Raw genomic sequence first — 22,250 nt, forward strand, 5'->3', positions numbered from 1 at the left:
AGGACACGAACATTGATTCGTGACATTCACTCAGTTTAATTAGGACTCTTTAATACACTGTAACACATATAAAGTTTTAGCTGATGGAGAACATGACTTATTCTGCATGTTCAGACAACCTCATAAAGATAGCCATGTAGATAATAAAAATAAACTTAGATTGAAGGAGTTGTTTTTCTGACTGAATTGTATTCATTCATGTATATGGTCTTTTAGTCTGGTGAGGACACTTACTACTATTTAGTAAAACATTTGAATAGACTGAGAAATTTAGCTGGATGATGGTCTGAACTTAAATCCATAAGATTTTAATACTATGGTTACAGATTTACTATGTAAATGCATTTAATTCATAACTTATTGATCATGATCGCTTACATCTTTGAAGTTAATCTTTTTTTTTTTTTTTTAAATATTGCTTTCCCTCTTTTTTTTTTTTTTTTTTTTAAATAGGGAGCATTTTCTTTTCTCAAATTTTATGTATTTATTTTATTTATGGCTGTGTTGGGTCTTTGTTTCTGTGCGAGGGCTTTCTCTAGTTGTGGCAAGTGGGGGCCACTCTTCATCGCGATGCGCGGGCCTCTCACTATCGCGGCCTCTCTTGTTGCGGAGCACAGGCTCCAGACGTGCAGGCTCAGTAATTGTGGCTCACGGGCCCAGTTGCTCCGTGGCATGTGGGATCTTCCCAGACCAGGACTCGAACCCGTGTGCCCTGCATTGGCAGGCAAATTCTCAACCACTGCGCCACCAGGGAAGCCCTGAAGTTAATCTTAATGCTCTGGAAAAAAGAAGTTATTTTTATCTAATTCTTTTGCAATTTTTTTGTTGTTGCATGCCAACAAAAATGTTTTTAACACATAGATACAAAATTGCTTCCTGTGTTGGGGAAAATAATATAATCACTCTATGAACAAAATAGATTCATTCTAATGGTTGATTGAAAACATGATTAGCAAAGTTTCTCTACAGATTTCTCCAATATGAGTTTACTTAGAGGTGCCTGCTCTCTAAAGCTTTAAAAAGTAAGATTAAACTTGGAAAAAAGGCAAGTTTTTTCCCTATGTGTAGTGCTTCACCAATAGCTGGTAATGTACCGAGATTCTATTCCAGAATTGATCTTGAAACAGTTGATTCATAAGCATCCCTTTGGCTCCTCAGACATAATTATACAATTTGAATACAGTTAAGAATTTCAATGACAAAGTAATATAATAAGGACAAAGACAATTTCATTATCTGCATCTGTGAAATACTTTTTTTTCTCTAGTTCTTTTGAACAAGAACATGAAACTAAATTCACAAAGTATCTATTTGAATTCTTCAGGAATTTAAATTCTTTGAAATGTGTATACTGATTGAATTTTTTTGTGAATGAGAGTTAATCTCATGTGTTCTTTTGTCATTATTTCAGTGCTTGTTAAAGATTTTTCTAAAGTAAAGTATCAAATCATTGCTTTTTGGTAGAACGCCTTAGAGCTATTAGGGTGATCATGCTGGCTATTGTTATTATTTGGTATGATATTCATGTAGAATATAAGTAGTTTGAATAAGTTTATGTGTTTCAGATGTGTCCAGAAAGTTTTCTTATTTTAAATGAATCCTTATCAGTGATACCTTCTGATTAACTTTTTTTTATCTAAGTACTTCATTCAGGGTAAAAAAGGAGAGCCAATTCATCATAGGTTTATTACAGGTTTCACTTCGAATACAGGATGAAGGCGATAGTGGTTTGGCCATAATTAAAGAAACTGAAAATATTGTATACAGATTTTTAAAAATGTTTTTATTAAAGTATAGTTGATGTACAATGTTGTGTTAATTTCTACTGTACAGCAGTAATTCAGTTATACACAGATATGTATATTTTCATATTCTTTTCCATTATGGTTTAATCACAGGATATTGTATATAGATCCATGCGCTATACAGTAGGACCTTGTTGTTTACCTACTCTATGTATAATAGTTTGCATCTGACTAATCCCAAACTCCCAATCCAACCCTCCCCCACCCCCTTCCCCCTTGGCAACCACAAGTCTGTTCTCTAGGAAAATATTGTATAGAGATTTTTTTTTTGGAATTTTATTTTATTTATTTTTTATACAGCATAGAGATTTTTGAATTACTTCTCAGACTAGTAAAATTTTTGGTTCACAGACTCTTTCATTCATTGATGAATTTAAAGAAGATAATTGGACATTCTGCACTGCTGCTTATTTTGAAGGACAAACGCTCGTACGACTCTTACTCTTTTGATACCTTCCTAGAAATGGTTAGTTGATATCTTCTATTTTCATAATAAAAATGTGTGATCCTTTTGTTCTTGGGTTGGAAAAGGGAGTGAGAAGCTTAATAAAAAGAGACATTGAAATATAATTATTTCTTTTTACATTATTTGAAAGAATTTGTATCACTGTATATAAATTACCTGTGTGTTCTTTCCCATAAGTGTGACTCTATTTGATTTATGGTGTGTATTTTATTCTCACTAAATCTAAGCATGAAAAATAAAATAATGAACTTATTTCAAGGTATGTAAAGCATACAGGCTTTTAGAACACTTAAGGTGATATCGTAAGGTAACTGGACGTTATAATTGTTATTTTCCTTAGCTTTAATTAGAAGCTCCTTGATCATATGTTTTCATATTAAAGTAAAAATGCAATAAACAGACTTACATTTTTTAAAGATATGAAACATATGACACAAAAGTAACATAGTAAAACTTTTTGCAGGATTGTCTCTAGAATTCTGATTTATTTGATTCCTAGTTAGAACTGCTCATTATGGACTCTAGTCCCCGTAACGTGCTGTACTTGAAATCTAAATACACAATACATGCGCACAAACACAAGATTTATTTGTTTTGAACTATGATGGACTTCCTGTAGCTGGAAAGAGGTTTTGTTTTTTTTCCTACTGTGCCCTTTTCATGTTTTTTTAAGGTACTATTACATAGCTAATTTTGAAACAAGTTTTAAAAGTAAAATAAAAATTTCTGTTCATTTTTATAGGATTTGAAACAAAGAACACAAAGTTCTCTGCCACAAAAAAATGTAATAAGTCTGAGTGCGGAGCCAAGGTAAATAGCATAATTTCTCATAAACTTTGACCACTTCTATGACTTAACTTTTTGGGGTTTTCATGATTTTGTTCTGGACTCAGCATATATCGTAAGGCAGTATTTCATTTAATCAACTTACGAATTTGAAACAGTTGTTCTGAAGAAATGGATTTTCTCCCATGACTGTGTTGTATTCAATGCTAATAGCTAACACGGTGTTTGGTAATTGTTAGCTGAATAAGCTATTATAACAATATTTCTTACAGATACTTGATGTTGGATGGTAAATATGTAGCTTTATTATAAAAATTACCTTATATTTATAATATTGATTAATTTTAGAGTATGTTCTTTCTTGATTCCCTTTTTGTTTACTTACCTTGTTTTCATTAATCTCTGATCCTGTATTTTTAAATGAAAGAAGAGACGTAATTACTATTAGAAGATAAGGGTTCCCACTGTAAATTATTTACTAGATAACTGTCATTGTGCTTGTAAAACTGCCTTATTTTCGCACTGTTGATTTATGTTTAAGTAAATGGGAAAGGTGTTCAGTCGACCTAAAAATGGGGCATTTAATTGATGGCTGCCTCTGATTTACAAAGAAACATTTTATGTTTTTATTGACAGTTATTTAACCAAGTTATCCATTTTTAATGAGCAAATATCAATCAGTCAGTACCCAGTGTACCCAGATACACAGTGTAGTTTTGTAATATAACTTTTTACTACCTAAATTGAGAAATTGAGTATCACCTGTTATAAATTGTAGAATAAAAGAGTAATTGTAAAGTGTAATTCGTGATTTTACACTTTATTAAAATTATTTTAAAATAAATGGAATCAAAGTTATTACAGAAATTTTATAATTGTTAATAAAGTTGAGATTTCAGTTAAACATAGACTAGAGCCTTAGCTGACTAAACTTCAGTAAGTAGAAACTTAAAGCATATATAGGTCACACCTTAGAACAGGAAGGATAAGTATATTTTAATAATACTAAAGTATCACTAAAGTAATACTGAAGAAATCCTACATCTCATTTGGCTGGAAAAAAGAAGAGATTAATTTGAAAAGAAAGTTTAAGTCTTAAGTTTAGTCTTGCTGAAGTCTTATCTTAAAGCTTTCATGTTGCCAGGCCATAGTTAGGGTGAAAGGATAATGATATTGAAAGAAAAATCAGTTGTAAAATTACAAAACATTTTCTTTGTCTTAAAATAAGTAATGTTTTGATGAATTTTGGATTGTATGGGCGTTCTTTATATATTGTGTCCCTAGTAAACTGTGGTGTCAGTAAATCTATTTGGCTTTCGGCATAATCCTCTTATCTATTACCTTTTTTAGCTTTTTCTATTTTGGTGGGGGAAGATCTTCTTTTTTGCTGACTCTAAGAATGACTTATGCTTGCTATAAGTAATTCATGCTCCATCCCCAGCCCATTAGTCTTCCTGTGGGTACATGTTAAGGTGGGTGGGATGCAGTGTGGATGGGGCCATAATGAGTCAGAGGACTCATTATGCTCTGTGATCTGTCCTTGCCTTAGCCAGACGTAAGTGATAATTCAGCCTTACTTATGCCAGAGGAAGAAAGTTAGGAGATAGAGGTCTACTAATTAAGGACAGATATATATATATATATATTTTTTTTTTTTTTAAAGATTTATTTATTGATTGATTGATTGATTGCTATGTTGGGTCTTCGTTTCTGTGCGAGGGCTTTCTCTAGTTGCGGCGAGTGGGGGCCACTCTTCATCGCAGTGCGCGGGCCTCTCACTATCGTGGCCTCTCTTGTTGCGGAGCACAGGCTCCAGGCGCGCAGGCTCAGTAGTTGTGGCTCACGGGCCTAGCTGCTCCGCGGCATGTGGGATCTTCCCAGACCAGGGCGCAAACCCGTGTCCCCTGCATTGGCAGGCAGATTCTCAACCACTGCGCCACCAGGGAAGCCCCCAGGACAGATATATTTTTGAGCTTTTAATATTGAAGAATTTTAATTAAAGATAAATATAAATAGGCTTTTTGAATCTATTAGGAAAGCAGTCACTTTTTGATATTTCCTTTTAAACAGTTTGTATTTAAATAGTGTTCTTCATTTTAATATTATATCTTCAGACTTCTTTTCTACCAAATGTCAATGCTCCTGTTTCCGTAGTTCGGTGAATTGGGAATACTTAGGACTGTCAGATTCCTATTTTTATCTTTATTGTCCTTTTTGAACTTTAGAACCTCATGAATAAAACCACTTATAGTTTTGGTTTTAAAATCTATTTTTTACTTGTTAGCCACAAATTTTCTGAGTTATTTATCTTTCAGTAAAATCAGTGAAGAATGGAGGACTGATGATGGCCTTTAAAATGCAAGCCTTTGATAGTTTTATTTCGCAGGTACCGAAAGTTAAATAATTGTCTGTACTTCTCAGTCTTTAAATTGGCAGTTTCAAAAGAGTGGCCATGACTCAGTCTTCTATTCTTTGTGAGTCTTCTGTGATGCTCTAAGGCTCAGCTTTACTTTGCGTATAAGAATAATTCTTATTTGAACAACATATTATTAATCTAAATAACACATGCATTCTCAATAGGGAGATGTCTTCCCTAGGAGGCTAAGAATTGGTTCTTGGCGGGGGTGGGGGGAGGGTTTGAAAAAAACTTATTCTTTTTAATATGCAAAGCACAGATACAGCAGATAATAGTACGTAACAGATAAACATTTTATGTGTAGCATTAAAATTGTGTAGAGGGATGATTAGGAAAAAATGTCTGAAAAGAATCTTGAAGGAGGTTGTAATAAAAAAAGGTTGAGAAACACTGGTCTAAACCCATACAGTTAAATAATACATGTAAATGAATTTGATCATGCTGTTGGCAACATTACAGTTATAACCTAACAAAATTTAGTTTGTGAGTATTTAAAAAGTAGTCCATGATCTGCTGAAAGTGACATAGTACATGTCAGTGTGCCTAATTTAGTTCACAAGGTTATGTGAGCTGTATAGTGAATACATTCTTAGCCTTTGTATAGAAAGCAGATGTGATTAAATTTAAAAGTTAGGGCACCCTGGACAAGTCATAAATTGTCTAGCCTTAAATAATCCTTAAACGTACAAAGATGTTTCTGTTTCTCTACATTCACCATTGCCTAAGGGAACCAACTGTAAGGACACTTAATACAAAGACTTACAAGATTAGGGACTTGGAGAACACTGAGGATGCAAGGTAAAATCTGAGACAGGCGAAGAGATTTCAGTCTTCTTTCAGTATTCCATCTGTTCAGGCAGGACAGGATTAAATGTTGCCACAGCACGGGTCTGTAAGTCACGTGGTTTGACAAGGTATAAAGGAACTTTTTTTTAATGGTAGATAATTTGAAATGCCACCAAGTATGTAATCAAAGTTACATCGAGATTGCGTCTGTAAATCTGAAAGTTTAACTTTTCAAGTAATAGATACGTTTTTAGTTTGAGAGTAATTTATTCAAACCACAATTACAAATTTACCTTTAAATGCTATTAATTTTTAGCAAGGTATTTATTGGTAAGGAATCCTACATCTCTTTCTTTTGGCTAGAAAAAGAAGGGATTAATTTGAAAAGAAACCATTAACCATGTGGAGACACAAATGAAGTCAATGTTTTCTAGGCTTAGGTGACTTCGGAGTATCAGCCAGATATAAAAAGGACAGAACTCCAGAAAAGGCACTCGATAACCCATTCACTTGGGGTATTGCCATTCGTTTGTTGGATGACCTCCCTGCCCCTCTAATTTAATTTCCTCTGTTTTTCTCCATATATGCTTTTCTTTTGGATTCTAATCTTGATGGTGAGCATCATTTTCTTTTTAGCTGTCTAGGTTCTGTAACCCCAGAAAACACTTTGACTTCTGTCTTTTCTCATTCCTTAAGTATCATCAATTGTAGAGTCTTTTGGATTTTAGCTTTACTCATCGCTGACATCCATCCTCTCCTCTCTTTCTGTTACTTTGGTTTTAAGCCATCCTTTAGGTTTTGCTTGAACTACTGCAATGGCTTCTTGCCCCAAGGCCTTTCTCTGTGCCTAAATTATTAACTATAATTTATGTAGTTATCTGAGGAATCTACCCAAAGCAGAACTCTGAAAAAGTTACCTGGCTAGAAACAGCAAGGCTTCTTAGGACCTAGACTCGAAAGTCCTAGAAGGTCATTTTCACTACATTCTACTAGTCAAGCAAGTCACTAAGGCCATCTAGGATATAAGAGAGGGGAATAATTCTCCATTACTTGATGTGAGGAGCGTGTGCAGGAAGCACAGGGAATGATGGCAGTCACCTCTGGGGACTATCTACCACAGTTCACCACTGACCACCACAATTCACATACCTCCCATGTGCAAAATAAAATAAACTCACCCTCCTCCCAAGATGCCCAAGATCTCATCCCATTATGATAGTGGCCCCAATTTTTCATCTAAATCAGGTCCAACACGGCTCAGCCATCTGGCTGGGAATTGTTTTTGGCTTATTTCTGCCAGTATAATTATTTGAAGTTAATCCCACTAGACTGTAAACTCCTCGAGGGTACGAATTATTTCTGTCATTTATGTCCACCACTATGCCTATGGTATGATATTCAACATAGTAAGAATTTTATAAAGATTTGTTGTAATATATTTTATTATTGCTTGAAGAGAATATTAAACTTCAGACACCAGATATGCATAGAATATGGTTCACATTCTATGTGAACCATATTCTATGTGAAAAGGTGGTATCCTGGTATATATTCTCCCCCATTGATTCTTTCATCTAATATTTGTAGGTTGAGTGGCAGAAGACTTCCAATCCACTAAATACTAATACAAGTAAAAATAAGCAGTAATTCAATATAGCTTTGAATTTGCTCAGCATTTAGACAACTGCTCATTTGAGATTTCAGAGTTTCATACTATGAGACTTGAAAAATTTGGGGTTGCATCTCAGCATCATTGCATTCTTGTAGAATGAACATTGTTGGGGTTGCATTCTTGGGGGCTCTTCAGAATGAGTGGATTCAAAACATACTCCCAAATACCTGAATGAGTTGCCTTATCAGATCATAAGACTTTTTTTTATTGTTGTTGACATAAGAGTATTTGCCTGATTCTACATTTTGTATTTTTAATATTGTTCTCAGAGACAGTTCTTCTGGTAGTAATTATCTACTAGTGTGATGGGATTCAAGGCTTTAGAGCATTTTCTGGTTGGTCACTATGTCATCAACCTATTTTTATACCAAGTCAGAATGTAAGTAAGAAAGTATCTAACATCTCTACCAGTTATTTAAACATAAGTTTTAAGTGAAGAAACCAAGTTCACAGCCTCATTTTTATTGTTTGGAATATTCACTATTTTTCTTTGGGGGAGATGGAAAAGCATTAGCAGTGATAATTAGTGTAAGGACTGTGCTTGTTTCTCATGGATTGTAATGTTCAAGCTCAAGTCTTATCATGTACTAGAAAGCTAGTATAGAAGTGTCTTCACATTAGTTAGCAGAAAAATAAATGGATACAGTCAAGAAGATTGAGCTTCTTTTTTTTTTTTTCCTTGAAAATGGTGGGTTGCATTTTAAAATTATACCAAGAGAATTCAAGGTGATAATAGAATACATGATTTGACTAGGATTTGACACTGTACCCTCCAGAGGTTCTGTTATTCTGAGAGCAGCCCAAATGTCCTTTCCTGAGAAAACTAGTTTAGAACTTCTCTTTTAATGGGGGAATTATTAACTGACAGTATCGGAGACTCAAAAAAACTGAGCTATTCTAGTCTAGGTCTATCTGGGTATTAATTGCATAGTCCATTTATGAGTTAATAGTCATTACTGGACTTAAAGGATGAGTTCCTAAGCTCTTCTCTGAGATACTTTTCTGTTTAAATATTAATTGCTTGTGAAGGATATTTGTGTATTTTCATCTACATTCCATCTGAGTTGTGTTTTAGTAATTATGACTGTTTTTAAGATGTATATTGACCAGTTCTCTGATTATCCAGAAACACGTTTCAGCCTGTTTGTAATCTGGAATGTTTTTAGAGGGGATGTTTTACCCAGAAGACTGAGTGGAATATAGTATATTATTTAAACAACCAAAAGTTTCTTAGGGAAATGGAGATCCCTTCCCCATGGTACATTAGTTAATTTTATGTTAAAACTTCTTTGCTTAGTGGTTGGAACTAGTTTTGGAACGAACAGTCATGTCTGGCAAGCAAAATAAATAACCTTGTCTGGAGTTTGCCATTCTAAGTCAGTCATTCACTGGTTTGCTTTTTACCTGATTTTTCAGGGAAATAGAAGGATCTTTGTGGAGAGAGTAGGAGGAAAGACTCCACCCTTCCCACACTATTCTCCCCACCCTTATTATTTCTATTTATTTTATTATATTTATTATATTTCTATATATTTTATTATATCAGTATCCTGAAATACTCTTTCAACCTCACATTGACTTAGATGAAATAACACCTATTACATGTTTTTTTTTAAAATGTTGACACTTCCATTTTATATGATGGCTGACTAGGAACCCTGAGACTGACTCTCTCAATTTTTTATTAAAACTCATGAAAGCATGGAAGATGACAACAATCAGAGGAACAGCAAAACCTTGGTTTGACAGTCACCCTATTGCCACAATCTAAGATAACCTCAAACTGCAACACTGATCGAACTGGACTAAGAAACGCAGTTAGTCACTGACCAATGATAAACAGTTAGAAATAAAGACACCATGCAGGTCTCTGAAAGCAGGTGTGGAGATTGATTCCTTTGCCTTTCCATAATGTCTGCCCCCAAGGCTTTGAAATTCTGGTACTTTACCAACAAGAAAAATGGACAAATGTTTTTCTACAAGGAAGGTGCTACTTTTTATAGCTAGATAGGTCGCTATTCTTTACTTTTCATCCTCTTTGCCTAAGATCTCTATTAAAAAACCTCTACTTAATTGACCAGCTGGATCAACTGATACTCTACATTTCTTTTCTGTGCCCATGGCACCCTGACCTTGTTGCTAATCGACTACTAGCTAGCAGGCTGGCACACTTCTCTCTCTCCAGTATTTCAGTTGAGTTGTGTGATTACCACCAATCAATCACTTATTCCCAAATCAGTTTTTCTTGTTATTTTTCTCTCATAATTTGATTTTTATTAAACTGATGAATTAAGCAAAAAGATTTTGTTTTAATATAAAGTTGAGTGCTTTGGAAATTTTCAATAAAGGTGAGTCACTGATAAATACTGATGAGATGACTACAAAAGATTTGGGAAGAAATTGTAAAGGTATAGAAGCAATCTGCACTCAGATTGCTTTATATTTTTAAGTGTTTAAGTTCTTGTTCTACTTTAGAAAAACGAAGCTAGAAACCACAGATAATTTATCATATGTATGGTTATGCAGAAAATATGACACAGAATGCCAATTAGTGGTCCCATAATCAAAGCAGAAGCTTTGCTCTTACATCAGTAGACTGGGACATGATACACATTTGTATGTTTTATGGTAAAGTATATATATATATACATACACACACACACACGTATACATACATGCATCTTAAAGATGTCCTACTTTAATTTTTACTTTCAAGTCAGCTTTAACTCTTTCAGTTAATGGATCTATTGCCAACTTTAATCACATTGATGGCTTTCACTGTGTCTCTATTTTACAAACAATTTGGAGACTGAATCTGCCAGAAATAAAATAGGCAGGAGCAAATGGGGAACTGATGACAGAGCATTGATCTAGGGCAGTATCCACTCAAGGAAATCGCTGTTGGTAGTGGCATGGGCCAGAAGAGTACCTGATATTGTTTGTTGAGGAAAGAAGCCCTCAGAGCAGCAAAGCTGGTGTAGAAGACCGAATGCTACAGACAGTAGCCCCCTTGGACAGTAGCCTTTTGGGAACTTGCAGTCAGGCTGCATCTATGCATGTGAACCTATTTTTCACTCATTCTTTTCTCCATTACTGCATCTTCTTTACATCCTTCAGACATTATTAACAAACTGATTATTTCCTTTATTTCTGGTTGTGCATTTCCCTTGCTAAAATATTAGCTCTTGTTCTTTTGAATCCCCTAGCAAATACCTGGTACATTGTAGATGCTCAACAAATATTTGTCAAATAACTAATTCTAAATAAGAGGTGAACTTCAAGCAATACCACAATAAAGACCAAGAGATACCTTTCTCATACACAGGGGCTGGATGGATGTCTATTTCTTTTTTTTTTTAACATCTTTATTGGAGTATAATTGCTTTACAGTGGTGTGTTAGTTTCTGCTTTATAACAAAGTGAATCAGCTATACATATACATATATCCCCATATCTCCTCCCTCTTGTGTTGGATATCTATTTCTATGAGGATAAGTAAATGGAAAGTTATCATAGGAAACACGTGAAAAATCTCTGCAAAATGATGAAAATTAGGGTAACATGAAGACTGAGAAGAACAACTTATCTCTTAATTTATTACAGAGACCAGAAAATATTTTTTTAAAAAACTCTTCTGAATTCTCAAAAAGTTAAAGAGTCACAATGTGGAATTTGTCTCCTTAGTGTTTTCAGGGTATGGTATCTTAAACCATTCTTTTCATCAATTTTACATAAACTTGAAAAGTGCAGGTTCTTCCCAGGCCCTTATAATTAGTCTGCTGTGATTTTTGTTCCTAGGTACAAAATTATTTTAGATTTATTAGATTTAGATTTCATTTGTGGAAGTGGTTGAACAGACTGCATTTTAAATGATTGTTTTAAGGTTTATTTGTTTAAAAGCAATGGCAAAGTAGTTACATGTTCAGTGAACACCTGCTAAATTTCCTGGTTAGTCTATGTTTTAATCGCCTTTTTATTTTTTATACTTTAAATCAAACTTTCTTAACTAGCTGTGTGGTTCTAGTTTATTGTTGTCAGATTATTATACAGTGAATTAAGTTTACACAGGGTGTTTAAGTTGTGTGGTTTGTCTAATGAAATTAAAGTGACTTTTGCACATTGCTTATAACATCTTACAATTACTCCATCAAGGACCACAATCAAGAAAGTGCAGAAGATGGAGAACAGTAATATGTGCCTCTGTATGTAGGATTATGATGTTATTTTGATACCTTACAATATGAAGGCAGAGTTAGCATGGGGACCACCACCTACAGTCTAGGAAGGACTATAATAATTTCCAATTGAGATATTTGGAAATAAGTAACTTTGTAGAATCCAAGAAAAATCTTGTAAAGGAGATGAAATAGTGTCAAAGAAGAGCGGGCATTAGTTTTGGTGTATCTGCCAGATAATGCAAAGTTTGAGTGATTCTGTTCTGTGTTATTGCTTGTAGCACCCAAGTTTTTCCCCCATTAGTTGGAGTTATGTCATACACTGTGAAAGTGTTAAAGTAAATTAAATATCTGGCATATGAATGATTTCTTGAGTGATATGTATTGGGTTGGGGAGAATTGACGAGTATGTGAGAGCGATTCCTTATTTTTTCTAGTTTTGTGCACACTTAGTTCTCTGTCCTCTCTCTTCTCTTCCTCCCAGTGTCCATCATGTCTTCTGAAATTGCTAACACAAAGCTCATTAACTCAGAGCAGTTCAGAGCACAGACTGAAGTGATGCGGCATATTTCAAAGTCTTCCATTCTTCTGAACCAGATTTTTTTTCCTTCTGAATGCAGATTAATAAACCGTGCACTACAAGAGGAACAAGGAAAAGGATTTTAGTGAAGGTATCCTGATCCTGAAAAAGTCAGGGAGGGCTTCAAGCCCATCTTGGACTTCAGAACACTTCACAACTTTGTGGTAAAAGAAACATTTTAAATAGAGCCTTTGGACTTATTTATTTCATCCTTATTTGAAGAGTAGCTTTATTTTTTTTAGGCAAGAAAATTAAATGTGAAATTGGGGTACTTTTCAAACTAAAACATACTTGGGTTTTAGATTTTGATATTTTGTAGGTACTTAATGTATACTCAAAGTACTATAGGTGTTTGGATGGCTTGTGTGTTTTTCTTCAAAACGTGTTCTTTATCCCTTGTGACATGGTGTTTGCCTTCTCTGTGAGTGATGTTTTTTCTAGTGTTTTGTATCTTCTTCAGTCGGTTCACTGGATTGTAGGGTGTCTTTCCCAGAACTGATGTTGTGTAAAAGTGTTTTGAAAAGAGAGAGTGGTTTGTGTTTTTGTTGTTTTCATATTTTTACCTCTTACATGATGGCTCACTAGCATGAAGAGATGTTGCACCAATAAAAAGTTGTTTTCTCTTCACCTGAAAGCCTCACACAAGATAGGTTTTCAGTTGTCAAAGTGAATACAAACGTATTTGCCATTTTTGTCTTTCGCAACAAAATAGCCTTATTTTACTGCATTAACTTTTAAGATCTTTTTATGTGTAAAAATCAGCCTGTTTATGTACTATGTATTCCTCCAAAGTTATGGCGTTATAGTCATTGGAGAAATGAAATTTTCTTCTAGTAGATGAAAATTACATTTTGATTGAACATCATTCCTTATGCAGTCACCCATAAATATAATGTCTTTTGCTGTCTTTTCAGAAAATGGCTACAGATGTGATTTCTGAATTGACAAGAAAATAGAACATCTTAATGTTTTAGGTGAAACAGATGGTATTTTTGTTTTAGGCAAAACTCTCAGAGTGAAAGCATCTTAATTGGTGACAAGACTCTTGGGGTCAGCCAAATTATGTACAATTTTTGTGTCTGTTTCTTTTTATTGCTTTAGTATCAAAAACTTTAGAATAGTTGGAAAAGAATAGTTATCCTTTTCATTGACTTGCTATTTTCTCTTATGCACTGGGAATAGTTGCAAGATTTTTCAACCTTATTTTGTTTAAAAAAGTTATAAAATTACATGTTGATTCTACTTTGGTTGTGGTTTTATTTATGCTTTTAGAAATGCTTTTCTCAATGTAGGAAAGCCTGAAATATGTAGTTCTACTTTTGAGGGTTAAGATTTTAATTTATAGTATTGAGTTGCATTTGCAGCTATAAATTTGAACATTTATGATACTCTTTTGCTTCTATACCATTGAGCTTTGGGCAGATCTCACTGTCAGATGCCTGGGAAGAGCACAGTGTTGTGAAGGGAGCCTTGGACTGAGAGTCAGAGGGCTCATTCTGGTCCCACCTCTGTCACTAACCAGCCTTCTTTTTTTGAAACGTTAGTTCCATTTGCAATATGTCTTGGGAGAGAGGGGGCTAAAGTAGATAATCCCCAGGATTACATCCAACTGACATTTAGTTTTTTTGTCTGTTACAACACAAATCATTCATAAAGCATTCATTTGGATGAACACTGGGAAAGGAAGTTTGGGGGTAGAAAACTCAACTCTGGAAAATAACCAAGTTTGTTCAGTAACTGGGACATAGGATAAGGAAACTATTTTCCAAAATATCACCACTATTGCAAAATGAAGACCTGTAATGTAACAATTCCTCTCCCACTGCCTCTTACATAAAGTAAGAACTACTGAGAGAACAGCTTGTGTTGTTATTAGAGCAGCTTTGATAAGTAGCCTCAGTTTCATCACCTCAGAGAAAACCCCTTACCCCAGTCCTGCCACTACAGCTGGTTGGGGGCTTTCAGAGTGAGGGCTCTTTGCTAGGGTGGAGGTGGAGCCCTCTGATGAAGCAGAGTTCAGAGAGACTTGGGGAAATGGAACTCTGGTGGGACTCTGTGCTTCTAGCACATATACCCCGAGTCCCTTACCCACTGGAGAAGAGCAAGGCCACCTACCCTACCTCCAAGATGCCTTAAAGCCTGACTGCTTGAATTTGAATCCTGGCTCTACCATTTAAATGGCTGTGAACCAGGAGCCGGATACCAAGCCACTCTACACATCTATAAAGTGGGCATGATTTTAGAACTTGATAAGTTGGTTGTGAAGCTGAAAGGAGTTAATTCAAGTACAGCACATGCTATATGCTAGACACTGTTCTAAAGGCTCATTAGTGCTAGCTGTTTGTTATTACCGTTATTGTTGTTGTTGTTACTATTAACATCTGGAAAACTCTCTGCCACTTACCAAGTCAAATTTACTTTGAGTTAAAAGTAGCAAAAAAATCCCTTTAATAATATAAAATTTTATTTTTGATTTACTGCTTTGCCTATTAGTATTATAAACAAACATAATTCTCTACACAAAGTAATGTCTTCTAACATAGAGCTTTCTAGAATATTTTCTTAATAATTGCATACTTTTCATCTAAACTAAGAACTCTTCTCAGTAATATTTAATGGAGTTCTTGGATTTTGTAAGGTATTTTCAGAAATCAAAACCTTAGTTGACAACAGCAGCTTTAGGTGCTACTATCATCTTACTGTTTCATAAAGGGCATCTTCACACTAGATTCGATCACCCTGCAGTACACTTGTTTACTTTCCTTTTGAATCTTGCCCTTGGGTGAATGACTTTCATGGGATGATAGATTTATAAAAGTTTTGCCCATGAATTTTAATTTATTTCTCCTAAATGTAGAAAAAAATGTTGAAATAAACTTTCATGTGTTAGGAAATTCAGATAACATTTATGTACTACTATATTCAAGTGCAATCCTAATTTTGATTGCTGAAATGAAATTGTGTTCTGTTCTTTAGTGTTGAATTTTTCTTCTTCTTAAATGAGGCCAAATAATATATGTTACACAATCAATTAGAAGCTTCCATAAAATGTCATGTTTTATTTTTCCTCTTGCAAATATAAATTCCCGTATCTAGTCGTCGAAGATAAGTGAGATTGTTATTGTATAGTTTCTAGAGAGGTTTTTGTGGGAAAACAGCTAAATGTTTGCCTATTTAAGAAGGCCTATCTTATAGGAATAGAAATGTTTTTAAACTGGGAGGCCTTGGAACTTATATGAAAAATCTTGTGCGTATGTGCATTTCTTCAGTGAATGGTGTCTGTATAAGGCGTTCAAAGATTAGAAGATAAGTAGAATTTTAAAAGGTTAAAAATAACCACCTTGGTCATTGTAAGGGACTGTCAATCATTTGCTTTTTACGAAGTGCAAGTCTGGGGGTTTTCTCCTCTGCTTTTTCCTTATTGTTATCTGTGGGCACTTGCACAGGGACAATGTGAATTTGGGCACGTCAGACCTTGTAGCCAGCGGATGAGAAAGTATGAGGAAGTCCTCCATGAGAGAGCAGGTCAGAGGGCTAGACACACTTACTTCAGTCTTTGCTTGGGCCCAGTTCCAAGGACCCCAAGCTCTTCTCATTGCCCTTCGCCCACCCCCACCCCTGCCCCCTTTTCCAGCATTCAAGAGTTTCTTTTCTGTGTATGGTGGTCTTTGTGATGTGAAACCGGAAGTTGGCCCTCATTTTCAAGAGGAATAGTATAACCTGGTGTATCAGTTTCCTAGTGCTGCTGTACCAAATAACCACGAACTTAGTCTCTCAAAAAAAACACAAATTTATTATCTGCAGTTTCGGAGGTCAGAGTAGAAAATCAGTTTCACTGGGCTGACAGTATTGGCAGGGCTTGTTCCTCCTGGAGGCTCTGAGGGAAAAATCTGATCCTTTGCCTGTTTCATCTTCTAATGGTCACCTGCATTGCTTGGCCTGTGGCCCCTTCCACACACATTCCAACCTCTTGCTTCTGTTGTCACGTGGCCACCTTCTCTGTTAGACTTCCCAGTCTCTCTCTTATAAGGACCTTGTGATTATATTGGGCCCACTTGGATAATCCAGGAAATCTCCCTATCCCAAGACCCTTAATTTAATCACATCTGCAAAGTCTCTTTTGCTATGTAAGGTAACATATTCATAGGTTCTGGGGATTAGGATGTGGACATCCTTGGGGGGTGGGGGGGGCAGAATTATTCTGCCTACCATACCTGGAAACCAGTGTATTTCTAGTGGATGAGTAGGATAATTAATTCAAGAACATCAAGATAAATCTATGTAGATGTCCCTCAGGTACCTCAAATTCGAGAGGTCTGATACTGGATTTATCACCTTCATCTTGATATGTCTTCCACCCATCCTTAGGGGTTCAGTCTTGGTTAGTGGCGCTACCATATCTATGCCACCGTAACTGCAAAACAGGAATTACAGACTTTTCCTTCTGGCTTATGCATCCTCTAAGGAATCCAAAAAATCCTATTAATAAGAATTCCTACCTGTTTCTCAGACTTGTTCCTCCTTTTGTATTTCTACCACTCCTGTAACTTAGGTTTTCACCTTTTCTACCTTGGCTGTTGTAATATTTCCTTGGTCTTCCTCCTTTGAGTCTTGACTCCTTAAATCCTTCCTCTACCTGGCAACTAGAAGTACCTATTAAAAATGAATCTGACCATGTTAAACCTTCAAGTCACTCCCCATACCCCATATAATAAGGTTTTTAGCAATTTGTAATGACTTAAAAGACACCTCACTCCTCACTGTGATTTGAGATTTATCTCTCTTTCTAGCTCCATATATTGGCATTTTAGACATGCGCTTTACTATGTAGATTCTAGTGATATTGAACGAGCTGTATGTCCTGAAAATAATGTCCTTTTTTTCTTTATATATCTGTGCCTTTATTCTTATGGTCACTCTACCTAGGATGTATTTCCCTACTTTTACTTGGCTATCTGTCCCTGACCTTTTAAAAAGTTGCATGTTTTTGTAGTTGTATTTTTCTGATTATTTTAAAAATACATACTTTTTGTAGAATAGTGTTTTATGTCTAGATGTCTAAAAAGTAGTTGCAGGATGTTCACTAAAAATCCCGGAACCTAGAGGAAGTATCTCTGTTAACCATTTAACTTCTCTTCTGCTTAATCTACTCTGTTGTTAAACATATCTGGTGAGTTCTTAATTTCAAATATTTATCCTTCTAGAATTTCATTCAGTTAATTTTTGACGTATTCAGTTCCTGTGGTGGAATTCTTTATCTTTTCATCTACTGTATTCATGTTTTCCTCTTTCCTTGGACATAGTAATTATCATTTTAAAGGCTTATCAGTTAACGCCAATATCCAGATCATGTGTGGTTCTAATTCTTCTCTTTGTTGTTTAACCATGTGGCTCTCTGTCTTTGCAGATGTCTCAGCTTTTTATATTAAGTGCTAGACATTGCGTAGAAAAATTTTATAGGCCCTAGAAACTATCTTCTAGAGAGTGTTCACTCTTACTCCAATCAAGGGCTGTGCTAAATTGAGGCTAATTCTCTCAATGTCTTCTTCATCTAGCTCATTAAGTTTTCAACTAATAGCCTGGTATATTCTGTAGGCCCTATTCCCTGGTGGGTTCTAAAACCTCATGATATGTCTCTGCTCTACTTTTTAGAAGCTTTCTGTTTAGATTTTAAGCCTCCTTTTCTGTGCAGCTCCCAGTGTTTGGCACATGGACTGATGAGAAAGCCAACTGTGCACTTGAATCTTTCTACATCCTCACCAAGTGCCTTTTAGCCTCTTTGCCACCACAGTGAAACTTCTCTAGGCTTTGTTCTGGGCTTTGCAGGGAACTCAGCCTTTCTCGTGCTGAGAATTGGCACAGCCCAGGGTGAAAATGGCTAGAGAAGGCAGCTCTGTTCTCTGCAGTTCTTTTTCTCCTCAGCAGTTCTCTGTTGCCTTCAAGCAGATGATTACTGTATTTTATCCGGTTTTTCTAGTTGGCCCATAGAAGTGAGAGCTCTTGTCAACTACTTCATCTCTCCTGGAAGTGGAAGCATCGTTTATTTTTCAACTTCAATTTGGTGAAAGAAAAATGCTCATTTTTTCCACTTGAGTGTTTATATTTCTATTGATTTGTAGGAGCACTTTACAAATTTCCCAAATTTGATCTCCTTTTATTTTTTTATTCTTTAATCTTATTTTTTAATATAGAAAATGTTAATATAGAATATTTTTTAATATAGAAAATGTTCTAATGTCCTAATGTTCTTTTTGTTATCAAATCTGCCATCTTTTGCTTTGCTGTATTTTTCTGTTATGGTTAAAAAGAGAATTTGTTCCACAAATTTTATATTTATTTTTCTTACTGATTTTGTATCATTTTTTCTGTTTTTAAATTTTTTAATTCATCTAGAATCAGTGTTGGCATATTGTTTTAATGCATTTGTTTAACCATTTATCTTGCCCATCTATTACTGTAGATGTATCATAGGATTGTTTTGCTCCCTTTCTCCCAATAAAAGGATTTCAGTGGGATTTTGGTTGGCAGTGCATAAGATTCATGAATTAATTTTAGGAGAGTTGTATATTTTGCAGTATTTTAGTTTTCTCACCTAGAAAAGTATGTTTCTTCATTCATTCATTTTTATGTCCCTCATTAAAGTTCTGTCAACTTCTGTATATACATTTTGCTCCTTTTGTATTAATTAATGTTCTATTTTGAATGCTCTCCTGATTAATTCTTAATCATCCTGACTGCCATCTTTTTGTGTGTATCACAAGACACACTGTACATACTTTTGTATTGTTACCTACCCTATTATATTGAACTCAACAATTTCTCTTTCTCCCCTTCTAGACTATAGATATTCAGAACAGGGACTATGTAGTCACATTCATAAGTTTATAACTACACGTACCAGGAGGAGTCCTTCTCTCTGTCCTTTTTTTTTTTTTCTGCCTTTTAATTTAGCCACATGCCATGTGGTTACTTTGTACGTGTGTAGATTCTGTGCATCTCTTTATTTATCTCCACCCCCCCCCCCATATTATGTGAACTCTTGTTTCAAGGTATCTGTGTTATAACATGTGTGGTTTTGTTAATTTCTTTCATTTAGGTTTATATATGCCTTACATAAGAAAGCATATAAGGCAGCTCAGTGACCTGAGTTAATTAAAACATTCATTCCACCATTCGTGTGACTCATGTACCAGGGTATCTGGTCAGGACACCAGGAGGGTCTTATAAAGGAAAGGAGAGATTTAATTGCTGTTGAGATTCTACTTTGTGCCAGGTCTGAGCTCTGAGCTCTGTGATTTTCCAAACATTCTATCATTTAACCCTAATTGCAATCTCGTCTCCTGATTTTGTAGATAAAGATATTAAGGCTTGAAGAAATGAAATCGCGTGTCCAAAGCCTCTCAAATTCTAAGTGCTATAGTGGGTTTTTGAACTTGAATGTATCTGACTCCAGAGCTAAGGACTCACAGAACTAATCATGATTTTTGAAGATCTAATGTATCTCAGAAAGGCTCCCTTTGTTTTCCATAGCTTAATTTTTTTTCCTGATGGCTAATATGGTAAGCATGATGTTTTAAACCTAGAAAACTAGGTAGACTATATGAAAAGTTCATATCTAGAGAGTGCAATTTTTGTAAACATATAAAACCATGTATTTTCGTATTCAGAATACTGTACAAAGGTTACTGCTCTTCTTTAGATGATGCTCCACTACTGAGGCTACTCAGAGAAGATGAATATATTGTTTGAATTTTTTAACGTGCTGTCATTGACTAGGAATTGGGCAGACTGAGCTCTACTCTTTGCTTTGTTCTTAACTGTCTCTGTGATCTTGGATCTGTCATTTCCCCCATCTTTGCAAAGGGGTTAATTGCATAGCTTGTCGATGCTATTTTTTAAGGAATTAAAATAATCAAAATGAAAATGATTTGATAAAACCATAAAGCTCCACACTAGCAGGTATTATTCACAAATGATAAATTCTCCTACTGGGATTTTTGTGTGTTACTCATTCATCAACTATTTATTGAATGTTATCCCATGCCAGGTACTACACTAGGCACATGAAGTTACGATTACTTTTCATATAACCTGGTGTTCGCTTAATTGGTTTTAAACTGCACTTACAGGGGACTTGCAAATATTTTTCATTTCCGTCTTCTTTACACAGCCATAAATGTATGTAGTATTTTTTAAATGGTTTTTCTGAATATTGTTTTTGCTTTCCTCATGCAGTGAGGTCATAAGATAAACTCTTTCAGCATGTGTTACAAGATATTTTCTATGCCAGCGTTCCAGTTTATAAATTTTCTTTCACAGATATAATGTACTGAAATGTAAATAGCTCTTTGTTCATCCTGAGCTTCCTGAAGATAGAAGGTCTGTGGGGATCTTTGGCATCAGTGAAGACAAAGTTCTTCTCAAGTGAATTAGGAACTAAGGGAATCTCCACAGGAAACCGCAGTTGTCAAAATGGTCGTTATAAGCTTGGCCTGTGAATAAAGTGGTTAGGATGGTGAAGAAGCTGGTAATAGGGGTAGGACTGAGTTCTAAGCCCATTGTGGCACTTGTAGCTGCTTGCGCCCCGGCAACATACCTAACCTCCCTGAACCTCAGCTCTCCTATCTGTCCACTGAAGGATGAAAGGCTGTGCCTCATAGATTATAGGCCTGAGGACTGAACCCCGGCATACAGGAAGCACTCTGTAAGTGGTAGCTCCAGCGTCAGTCTCACCAAGAGGCATCTTACTTTCATTCTGCCCTACGTCCAGTCCAAGAAGGAAGTCCGAGTGGTCCTAGTCTTTTGTTCATAGTAGGCACTGATTAGATTTGCCTCAGAGAGAGGACCTGGAATGCCACAGTTGTCTTTCTTAACATGACATGAATCATTTCTACAAAAGGGGTGAGGAAATTCTAAATATACTCCTCCTCATTAGAATCTTCAAGGACAGAACCACATTTACAGTGGAATTATCATTCTTCCTAAAATGACTCCCAGTTTGACATGAGCATACAGATGTCTTTTCATTTCTCTCCATTCCTTTTTCTCTCAGCCACAGTAGATCATAGTTTGCCCTCTCATTTGATTGGCAGGTGTAACATAGGAGTGCTTTGTCTTCATGAGGTGAAGGTTGTTCATTGTATATAGAAAATTGAGATAATTGCCTGTAGGCAAGTTGCAGGGGCTTAATGTCATAATGCGAGCGAGGAGGCTGGTTATGACTTGGTGACAGATGATAGATAAGAAGCTAATGCAAATATAGGGGAAATTGGGAAAAAATATTTCTGAGCTTCCTATATAGTTACTTCCAAGGTAAAATAGAAATTAACTATCCCCATTTTTCAGTGATATTTTACTCTTTTCATCTGTTAGTGTGGATGAAATAATATTAATTTTTAATAAGTGAGTATGATATTATATGAAACCTCCGGGTTCCGTTCACAATTGATTGACTTAAAAGGATTCATGTCTGGAGATATTAGCAGTGTAACAAATGTTTGACTACTAAACATGATAATGACAATGAAAATTTAGTTAATTTGTGATGCTGTATTTATTTCCCAA

The 22,250-nt window shown here is 35.4% G+C and overlaps 1 protein-coding gene across 1 annotated transcript in view; it reads left to right on the forward strand.

The window, feature by feature from the left end:
- Nucleotides 1–22,250, forward strand: part of MAN2A1 (mannosidase alpha class 2A member 1) — a 160,711-nt gene that overhangs the window by 90,668 nt on the left and 47,793 nt on the right. The window contains exons 11-12 of the mRNA XM_068535712.1: nucleotides 2,157–2,271; nucleotides 3,014–3,081. Of these exons, the coding sequence (XP_068391813.1) occupies nucleotides 2,157–2,271; nucleotides 3,014–3,081 (183 nt within the window). The remainder of the gene's footprint in view (nucleotides 1–2,156; nucleotides 2,272–3,013; nucleotides 3,082–22,250) is intronic.

This window comes from Eschrichtius robustus, chromosome 2, assembly GCF_028021215.1.
Source record: "Eschrichtius robustus isolate mEscRob2 chromosome 2, mEscRob2.pri, whole genome shotgun sequence".
NCBI lineage: Eukaryota > Metazoa > Chordata > Mammalia > Artiodactyla > Eschrichtiidae > Eschrichtius > Eschrichtius robustus.